At 38.8% G+C, this 10868-nt stretch overlaps 1 protein-coding gene across 1 annotated transcript in view; it reads left to right on the plus strand.

Moving 5' to 3' along the window:
- Positions 1-735: 735 nt before the first annotated feature.
- Positions 736-10868, plus strand: part of LOC103610181 (coiled-coil domain-containing protein 169-like) — a 31601-nt gene continuing 21468 nt past the window's right edge. The window contains exons 1-3 of the mRNA XM_008594401.1: positions 736-837; positions 5288-5386; positions 5608-5661. Coding sequence (XP_008592623.1) covers positions 736-837; positions 5288-5386; positions 5608-5661 — 255 coding nt within the window. The remainder of the gene's footprint in view (positions 838-5287; positions 5387-5607; positions 5662-10868) is intronic.

The following is a 10868-nucleotide window of genomic DNA, read 5'->3' on the forward strand; positions in this document are numbered from 1 at the left end:
GTTGGCTTACTTTGGCTTAAGTTTCCCTAATGGCTTTGCCAAACTTTTCCTGCACGACAGCCTAGGACGCTTCCACTTCCAGCCAACGTTCTCTCCCTCCCCTCTTCACTAGGGCTCAGACTTGCATTGCATTCAGACTATCTGCACCTCCTCCAGCTCCCTCCCTATTTCCTCTCACACAGGCATTTCCAATAGCGTGATCGTTGTACATTTCATCCCATCTTGGTGTCTGATTCTCTGAAGACCAGGTCTAAAACTAGGAGCACTGACAGTGGTTAGAGAAAACAGGAGGTAAGATGATGATTTGTGACTGGCTCATTCTCTGCACGGCAGGCAAAGGATCTGTCTTGATTGGTAGATGTGACATCAATAGACTGGCCCAGGGTGACAATTCAATTACTAAAGACTTCACTGATGGTGACCTAGGAAAATCCTGGTCAAGTGGAATACTGTGAAAGAAGCTGTGATGCAGGTATCTGAAAAATATGGGGTTACTGCTAAGTTGTATTGACACCCTGCATAAGGATGATGAGAGACTGAGAACTGTTAGCTTAGTGTGAAACCAGAGAGCCTTGGGTATAGCCTCTTAAGAGGTCCTCTGTACAAGTAGTGGAAGGGCAGACACAATAGAACAGCAGGCTGGAGACCTAATCATGAGAGTCGCAGAGCTCCAGAGGCATTTGAATGCTCAGCCCAGGCAGGTCTATCATGTGAAGGGCAGGGCACCTGATAGGGATGACAAGGGATCCTGAAAACTGGATAGATGTCCCTGAGGATGTTGACTCTCCAACTCCACCTGGACCCTCTGGGTATGCAGACGTGGCCAACCCTTTCCTAGTAAGGGCTAGAGAACCCACTGCTGCAGAGGCCTCTCCCCAGACTTTTAACTCATATCTATTCATGTCATCTTTAATATAAAAATAATTTCTATTCTAGTGGATTATTTGTAAGATAACTTCTTTTAGAACTTAAAATATATTTTTCCCATTGAAGCAGTATTTAAAAGGTTAGATTTTCTTTTGCAACTCTAAATGTATTTAATAAATTATGTAACTGATCCATATTACTATGGTAGCCTAAGCTTGGAATCCTTGGAACAAGGGTCTGTGCAGCACAATGTTGAGCCACTTCCATCACTCCCTAATTGTTCCTTCAAAAGCTCTTCACACTTGAGCAGATTATTTCATAAGAATCTAATTTTCTGTAAAATAATTCAGTTTAGCTTCTTACATTGTTCAGCTTTCATTGATTTTCTTCTGGAACAAGTTTGTACTTGGGGAAAGGGAACTGGAAGCCATTCACGATACCAATGCATAATTATTTTTCAAAGAAGAATAATGCCTGCTTGAGAAATATCACCCAATTATGTTTTCATAAGAATGTTAATCAAATATGCATGGTTGATAATCATCACTTCCAAGGAATTTGTTTTATCACTAGTATTACTTTGAGAGACCAAAACTTGCCCTGTTTCAGCTTACCTAATTATCCTCTTAATAAAGTTTTAAAAATTCTAATAATTATTAACAAGTATCTAAGAGAGAATAAGTAAAGTGTTTAGAGAATTAACTTGTTTGGGGAAGGTATGAGCTCTAAAATATCTTGCAGTTTTGCTTTGTGGAGATTTAAATGGGCTGCTTCCATTTTTCTTTGTATATTTCCTTTAACAGATTTAGTGACCTAGATCATGACCAACAAGAGTTGAGAGAATTTGACTTGAAGATTTTTAATTTAATTCGTAAGAATATGAGAAATAATTGGAGTTACTGAAATTAGTATTAATTAGTTTAGGGACTAACATTTTAAACCAAATGAGTTTAGTGCATTATTTTTTTACTCTTCTCTACTTTTTTACCAGTATATTGGGGAACTTGAACATAAATAATTCAACCAATGCTATACCCACACAATTTCTTGAACTGCTTCTTTTAATACGCCTCCTCCTCGATCCCCCACCCTCTACTCCTTTCAGCAACCCATATACCATGGCCAAATCCTGGGCCTTAACATCTCCTTTAAAGAGGTCACCTTATTTTTGTTTGATCAGCATTTACCCTGCTTCTAGAACAGAACTCCCTTTCTTGAGAAAATTGTATTTTTCCTCCCTCCATCAATCGTATGCTTAATACCAAAGGAGTTTTACTACCTTATATGTCCCCCAGAGCTCATTAGTCCACAGATGAGGACCTTATATAGACTGGCCAACTGTAGCATATCTCACCCCCACCAAAGCTGACTGATTTAGAGCTGGGCACAGATATGTAGTTCAGGAACCAAGCCCACTACCTCTGGACCTATGCTTAGATCGTCTTTTTATGTAGAGTGCAGAACCCAGAACGTGAACAGTTCTTTAAAGACACTATATCGGGCTAGCCAGTATAAACCAATCCTCACCCCTCCAGCCACCTTTTCCCTTTAATTTGGGGTAGGGAATCTTCAGGATTTCATGACTGAAGGCTTGAGCCACAATTAAGAGCACGTTTGAAGGGAGACTTGAATTCCTCAGTGAAGTTCAAGGCTAGTAGCACTTTCATCCATTTAGGTATTGGAACTAGTCTTTGTGGCACGGGTTAGGAGTCCAAGACTACCTGGACAAAGGCCAGTAGGAGAACCAGAATACAGCAGTAAATCAACTTATTATGTACTGTTCACACCCAGAAGAAGATGGAGGTGTTTATTATTCATTAGGTACTGGCACAGTCATAATGGTACAGTTCAAATAGCATTACGTGACAGTTGGTGAGGCTGGCCTCATACTTTTGTCTAGGCATGAGATCACGTACCTCCCCAAAGGCTGTGCATTTGGTAATCTGGACACTATGTGCCTATGCTGAAGGGTTGGCAGAGGAGGTTCAAATATCACCATAAGTCACTTCTAGATGCTAGATTCAAGTTGTTCTGAGCAGTGACAGAGGGGTGGACAGTTATTTCTCTATATGAACTTTCTGGAAAAGGTTCTCACATGTGAAAGTTTCCCTGTAAGAGCACCCGTTAATGGTTCTCCCAGAGTGTAAGAAAGAACTAAAAAGTGTGGGATGATTAAACAACCCAGACCTAAGCAAATTTAGAGCAAATTGGCACCTGGGTCTATTGAACTAAAATCAGCTGATGTGTTTACCTGAAGCCACAAATGCACTAAAGTTCCAATGGCAAGTTCCCAATTTCATGTTCCAATGTTCAGTTCTGTGATCATGGGGCAGGCTCTGCAGATAAGTCTAGCCATAAAGAATCCAGCAGATGGGCACAACTTGTTGTCTTGTGGTAGCACGGATGCCCTTTGTTACAAATGCTTAGCCTTAATGCCTAGACATCCTGCCTTCAAGTCATATGTCTTGAGTCACTAATTAAGCTAGGCTGCCTGTTTTGGACATCACTCAGTTGACTGTCCAGCCAATCCCTCCTGAAACAGCATGGTAAGCTTGGTCTTTTACCCAGAGGAAACCTTCTGGATAGTAAAAACCCCCTTCCCTCTCAGAACTGATAGATTACCAAAGCATGTTGTTGGCTGAGGCACTGTATGTAGGAAATATAAAACTGTATCAGTAACACAGGTCAGGATGAATTGTTGCTCTTTCCAGGATGGAAGGCATGTTATATAACCAACTTGCCACCAAGTGGCTGGTTGTTCTACTTAAAGGATGGTGCCATGTCAGAGGTTCATGGTGGTGTCTCTTACTAGCAGGTCAGACATTGAGCAGCAGCTGTCCTAGATCAGTGGGAGGGAACCCATGCTTTTGAGCCAATGCAAAGTACCCATCTCAGCCACTGTGGTTAGTCTGTGAGCTCATTGTCCAAGTACTCGGGTGACAAAGGACAGAAGCCATATGATATCTCCTGGCCAAGTCCTTGGTCCACTTGGTTTAATACCTCTTCTGTAGTACCAATGCAAAGTACCCATCTCAGCCACTGTGGTTAGTCTGTGAGCTCATTGTCCAAGTACTCAGGTGACAAAGGACAGAAGCCATATGATATCTCCTGGCCAAGTCCTTCGTCCACTTGGTTTAATACCTCTTCTGTAGTGAGTTCTCTGTGGTGAGAATTGAAGTGCAATACAGAGATCTTACCCTTTGTCCCCACTTCCTTAGGACCATCCACTTGCCTCCTCCCCAGAGCTCCTCGTCCCCAGTCATCAAGTCTGTACAGATTTCTGCCCTCAGTGGCATGTCGGCCAGGTAGAGAGATTATAAGATTCTTGAAAGCTTTTCCACATTTCTGTAAGTGGTACCCAGGAAACTGTACACATCTACGTCCTCTCTGGAAAACTAAATCAGATGGGGAAGGAGGCTTTAGGAAAAGTAACATTCAGAAAAGAAAGTTCTGGAGTTTGTGGGGGATGCAGTGAAACAAAAAGGAGGAAAAATATGATCAGGAAAATAAGACTGTTTATCAAACCAAGATGATAGAAGTAGAGTGGTAGACTAGCAATAAGGGGATAACCAGGAGAATTGTGAGAATATTACAGAGTAGGACAGTTATGGAAATTAAGACCTTGATCCAGATATCCCTCATCACAAATAGCTGAAGCTTTTATTTAAGGGTTGTCTTACATTTATTTCATGAATTATTGGGAAACTAGTGTAGCTCAGGTAGGAAGATAAAAATTATATATTTTAATTGTGCATTTCTCTAACAATTTATAATTATGTATAAATACAAGAGTTATTGATGTAAATCAAAATAATCCACTCCATTCCCTGTTTTTATGAAAAAGGAGCACTAAACTTTTCCCTCTTTGTGGATGCCTTTTCTATCCTGTTCTTGTAGATCTCTAAAGTAGTTTTCACCAGGAAGTAAAAATTGGCTTAAAATATATACTTAGCAATAATGTGTAGTCTTTAAATGTCTTTGCTTTCACCTTTTCTGTTACGATGGTAGCAATAGTATGAACACACATACAGTAGTTGTTCGGCATATGTGGCCTTTGGAGTCATTTTATCTGGGTTCTAATTACAGTTCCACCATTTATAAGTTGCATGTCATGGGGCCAGTTACGTAATCTCTATAAGCTGCAATTTCTCAACAGTAAAAGGGAAATATATTAGCTATCTCGAGTTGTAACAAGGATTAAATGAAATGATACATAGGAAGCACTTAGTACAATACATGGTATATTGTTAGAGTTCAATAAATATTGTGATTATTACTATTACTTAGAAGGTACATGTTATAGAATTATGGAATCACAGAATGTTAGCTGTAGAAGGCATTCACTAGTAACGAAATTGATGATCATTTACTGTTGTTTAGAATGTGAATACATATAGAAATTTACTATTTATACTTTCAGGAATCCTTAAATACATTACTTAAACAGCTAGAAAAAGAAAAAAGGAGTCTTGAAAATCAAGTGAAAGACTACTCACTTAGATTGGAGCAAGAATCAAAGGTTTGTTTTTACTCTATACTAAACAATTCCTTTGAAACTGCCATTATTTTCAATGTTACCTACAAATCTACTATATAATTATCACAAAATTCTTACAAAAATACTTCCTACACCATTTTTTAAAAAAGGATAGAGGCATAAACCTTACCTTAGTAATAGTCTTTTTAGTAGTGCCAGTCTTCTCTTATGTTGGATTCTTTACTTTTGTATCTATCACATAGGCTTACCACAAGACCAACAATGAACGCCGTACATACCTAGCTGAAATGTCTCAGGTAACTTTTTTTTTTTTTTACTTCCAAATTCTAAGGGTTCTCTTTTACTGTAAGTTATGTTTTTCACTTTTCCAGGTTTGATTTGATTTGGTAGAGTAACAGATGTTGGAATTATGGGAGAAAAGGTACCAAGTTTCTAAATATGGAGGGTAAAAAGGAAAATATGTATATAGTTTTATAAATAGGTAAAGAGATAAAACAACTTCCCAGATTGAGATTATTTTGCATATTTGCTTCCTTAGCTATCTTTTTAGTTTGATTCATAATTGCTAGAATTGAAACAGTAAATTCTCTATCCCTCTGCTACCATGAAATTAAATGCACTTCACTTCATGATTATGCATAGTAAGGTATAAGATAGATACGGCATTTATATTGGTAGAAAGTGTATACTTATAAATACAGGACAGGAAAGTGATCAGTAAATTGTAAAAGATGGTGCATTATTTTTCACAGATTTTCATTTGGTTTTCAGTTTTATTTAGGATATAATTGGTATTACAGATTTTTTGTTTTGATGTTGTTATTTATGATTTCTGTTATTTATGATTTCTCTTATTTATGATTTCTGATGTCACAGTTAAAAAGACCATGTAAATCTTAATGTTTCATAACATTCACCACATCTTCTTTTAGTACTTACTTGTATATGGCTTAATATTTGATGTTTAAATATTTAATACATATTAAATTTATTTTGGTATATGTTTTAAGATTAGGATATGAGTTTAGTTTTCAATGTGTGTTATCCAAACGGAAGTTTCCAAAGAGCAGTTAGATTATGAATCTCAAGAAAAAGATAAAGTTTGGAGATACAGATTTAGAAATTATTGGCATATAGATAGTAAGTGAAGTCATGTGAATGAATGAAATGCATCAGGGAGAATATACGGGGCAAAAAGAAAAGAGTCTAAGGTATATAGCTCTGAAGAGCTTCAACAGTGATAGTCAAGGGAAAAAGACTCAAAAAGAGTTGGAGTCCTCAAGACATAGCTAGGTTAGGTGAGATAGAGGACCTTGAGGATAGGCTTGACATACAGAGTAGTCTGCTAATCGCTGATCTAGAGTTTCTAGAGGGATCAGTGAAAGGATTGAGAGGAAGGAAGTTAGGTTTGGGGATTGGAGTCAATAAGGGGATGTATAGAAAACTTTAAGAATAAAAGTCAGGTCTACAGTGGGGAAAAGGAAGCTTGGACTTGCAGTGTTGACCAAGGTAAGCAGGAAATTGAGACAAGATAGGATCAGTCCATACAGTTTCTTGTCCATAAAATGAGCACTCAATTCCAACTTCATGGCCCTTGATGCTGGCTTGGAATCATTGTTTCCTCCTGCAGTGCAGGCACCCTCATGCCCTCCCTCAGACTCCTCTTGGAATATGCTTCTCCTTATACAGGCCAATTCCACTTCCTTCAAGATCTAGCACAAATGCTACTTCCTTTATGCGGCCACAGCATGATGAAAAGATCACAGACTGTAGAGCCATTGCAGATTTGGATTTGAATCCCAGCTCTGCACTTATTGGGTGACCTTTATAGGACTTAATCTCTTTCTTTGCCTGTAGAAGGGAAGTATCAGTATCTTGGCAGGGGTTTTGTGAGTGTTTCGAGCGGCCACAGCATGATGAAAAGATCACAGACTGTAGAGCCATTGCAGATTTGGATTTGAATCCAAGCTCTGCACTTATTGGGTGACCTTTATAGGACTTAATCTCTTTCTTTGCCTGTAGAAGGGAAGTATCAGTATCTCGGCAGGGGTTTTGTGAGTGTTTCGAGATATATAATGTACGTGAAGTGCTGAGTGAAATGCCTGGCACATAATAGGGTCTAAAATCCTGTAAACAGGTCATATTATTTTCCTGTTTTTCTTTCCTGATCTCCCTAGCCTCTGTCCTGTGACAGGGACACCAGAATTTCTACTTGCCTTCACCTTCCTCCTGGTCCCTTATTGCAAATGTTTCTCTTATGTTGGATTCTTTACTTTTGTATCTATCACATAGGCTTACCACAAGACCAACTTTTTTTGCCTTCAAAGCATTCATTTACCTTTGTTTATCTGAAAATTCATTTAGGTGGATAATCCTACTCTGACTAATCAGGATCACTGAACATACAATAAAAGCCTATTTTAACAGCTTCCCAGGAAGATGTTAATCCTGTCCCCCAGAATAAATGTTAATAAGGATTTTCACTCTAGAGTGAATTGTTAATCTTCATAGTCAAAGACTGTTCTGACCATGCAGATACCACAATGACTGGAAAGGTTAATGGATGATTTGCAGTTCTTTCCATGCTGAATACATAAATAATCGATTCATTGGTAGATAACTAGAGCTATGTGCTGAGTCTGCTGTTTGTACTTCTGCTCCTGTCTCTGTGGCTTTGTCTCATTCTTGATTCACTGTTTTGACTGAAACTGAGTTTCCCCATCTTAGGCTTCTTCTAATTTTCACAATGCATGTACAGTATGGGCATTGCTTTTTAAGAATACACAGGTACACTGCATTACTTAAAAGTTAGACAGAAAGACTGACTAGAGCTTATTGCAATACATAATAAACACGTTTTAGCTTCTATTCCCAGAAACATAGAATTTTAGTAATGGATCTGAGAGATCATTAAATATAATGCTTTTGGTTTACAATTAAGGAACCTGAGGTAGTTCTGTTTCATTGTCAGGACATTCTAATTGTTAAAATTGTTAAAGCATTGTATGATGCTCCTTGTTCTCCTTTCTTGAAATTTCCTGAAAACCCACTGGTTTTAGTTCCATCCTCTGAAGAACACTGAGCAAGTCTACACTCTTCCTTCTACAGGATAGCTTTTCAAAGGTTTGGAGACAACTCTGTCTTCCCATAATTTTGTTCTGTGAGCTAAAATATTAAGTTATATTAGCCAGACTGCTCAGGTATTTCTGTTGCCTTTCTGGACAACTCTATTTTGTTATTGTTCATTTAAAAATGGAGCTCCTCAGGTTTAAACCTCGTATTTGAGATATCTCAACAGCAAAGCTGTCAAAGTCTTGTCTCCACCATTCCTCCCCACCCCACCCCCTTTTTATTTTTTCTCTGTTGCCTGAGTGGTCATTCTGAAATACAGATATTATGATGCTGTTTCCTGTTAAAAATCTTCAGTTTGCATTGCCCAGAGGATCACAGCAAAGCTCCCTGGTGTGGTCTACAATGTCCTCTCCAATATGACTGTGCCTGTCTCTGCAGCCTCATCCCTGCTAACATCTGTACTGCACCCAGGCTAAATGCTATGTGCAATTCCTGCATATATCTTGCTGCTGTGTTCCTGAAGTCATTGCTGTTCCTTCTACCTATAATACCCTTTCCTTAGTTCTTAACTTGAATTAGTTACATCTCCTGTATGCTTACAAAGCACCTGTGCAGACCTCTATCAAGGCACTTAATTGTAATCATCTATTTCTTTTGCTGTTTCCGCAAGAGAACCATGACTTATTTGTCTTTGTACCTCAGTGCTTAGCGTACTGATGGCACATATGAGGTTACTTCAAAAAGTTCATTGAAAAATAGAATTAAAAGATAATACAAGGGCCGGCCCCATGGCGCACTCGGGAGAGTGCGGTGCTGGGAGCACAGCAACGCTCCCGCCACGGGTTCAGATGCTATATAGGAATGGCCGGTGCACTCACTGGCTGAGCGCAGTGCGGGCGACACCAAGCCAAGGGTTGCGATCTCCTTACCAGTCATGAAGGGGACAAAAAAAAAAAAAAAAGATAATACAAATCTTTCCATGAACTTTTTGAAATACCTCATAGTAGAGGNCAGCTCTGCACTTATTGGGTGACCTTTATAGGACTTAATCTCTTTCTTTGCCTGTAGAAGGGAAGTATCAGTATCTTGGCAGGGGTTTTGTGAGTGTTTCGAGATATAATGTACGTGAAGTGCTGAGTGAAATGCCTGGCACATAATAGGGTCTAAAATCCTGTAAACAGGTCATATTATTTTCCTGTTTTTCTTTCCTGATCTCCCTAGCCTCTGTCCTGTGACAGGGACACCAGAATTTCTACTTGCCTTCACCTTCCTCCTGGTCCCTTATTGCAGATTATCTGTTGGCTTCACTCAGCTGTAGGTTCCTCTCTGAGGTCAGGCGGGGTGCCTCATTTTTCTGTTCCCTCACACTTAGTAGAAAGAATGGCAAATAGTAGATGTTTAAAACTGTTTACTGAACTGAACATAATACAGAAATTCATGTTGGTAATGATAAACCCAAATCATTAAGGAAAAGGTAATACATAAAACATTGTTGAAGGATTTTTTTTTTCTAAGATTAAAAGTAAAGTGGTTTTTTTGCCTTCAAAGCATTCATTTACCTTTGTTTATCTGAAAATTCATTTAGGTGGATANTAACATCTGTACTGCACCCAGGCTAAATGCTATGTGCAATTCCTGCATATATCTTGCTGCTATGTTCCTGAAGTCATTGCTGTTCCTTCTACCTATAATACCCTTTCCTTAGTTCTTAACTTGAATTAGTTACACCTCCTGTATGCTTACAAAGCACCTGTGCAGACCTCTATCAAGGCACTTAATTGTAATCATCTATTTCTTTTGCTGTTTCCGCAAGAGAACCATGACTTATTTGTCTTTGTACCTCAGTGCTTAGCGTACTGATGGCACATATGAGGTTACTTCAAAAAGTTCATTGAAAAATAGAATTAAAAGATAATATAAGGGCCGGCCCCATGGTGCACTCGGGAGAGTGCGGTGCTGGGAGCACAGCGATGCTCCCGCCACGGGTTCGGATGCTATATAGGAATGGCCGGTGCACTCACTGGCTGAGCGCAGTGCGGGCGACACCAAGCCAAGGGTTGCGATCTCCTTACCAGTCATGAAGAGGACAAAAAAAAAAAAGATAATACAAATCTTTCCATGAACTTTTTGAAATACCTCATAGTAGAGGTTCAATAACATTTGCTGAATGAGTGATGAATTAATTAATTCCATTTTCCAATCCAATGCACTCAGACCTGTCACTCTTAGCAAATGTTCTAACATCTTAGCTCATAAAGAGAGTCTATCAGGTATTAAATCCAATTGTCCTCCTTTTTACCACATTTATCCACATCTTTATCCACCATTCCTGTTCTTCCTCTTTCTTAAAGCAAAAGGATCCCAAACTTCTTCTCAAGTCTATCTGCTGCCTCTAGGACTCATTTAATAATTATTTCCTGATTTTTTTTTT

This window comes from Galeopterus variegatus, unplaced genomic scaffold (assembly GCF_000696425.1).
Source record: "Galeopterus variegatus unplaced genomic scaffold, G_variegatus-3.0.2 Scaffold10715, whole genome shotgun sequence".
NCBI lineage: Eukaryota > Metazoa > Chordata > Mammalia > Dermoptera > Cynocephalidae > Galeopterus > Galeopterus variegatus.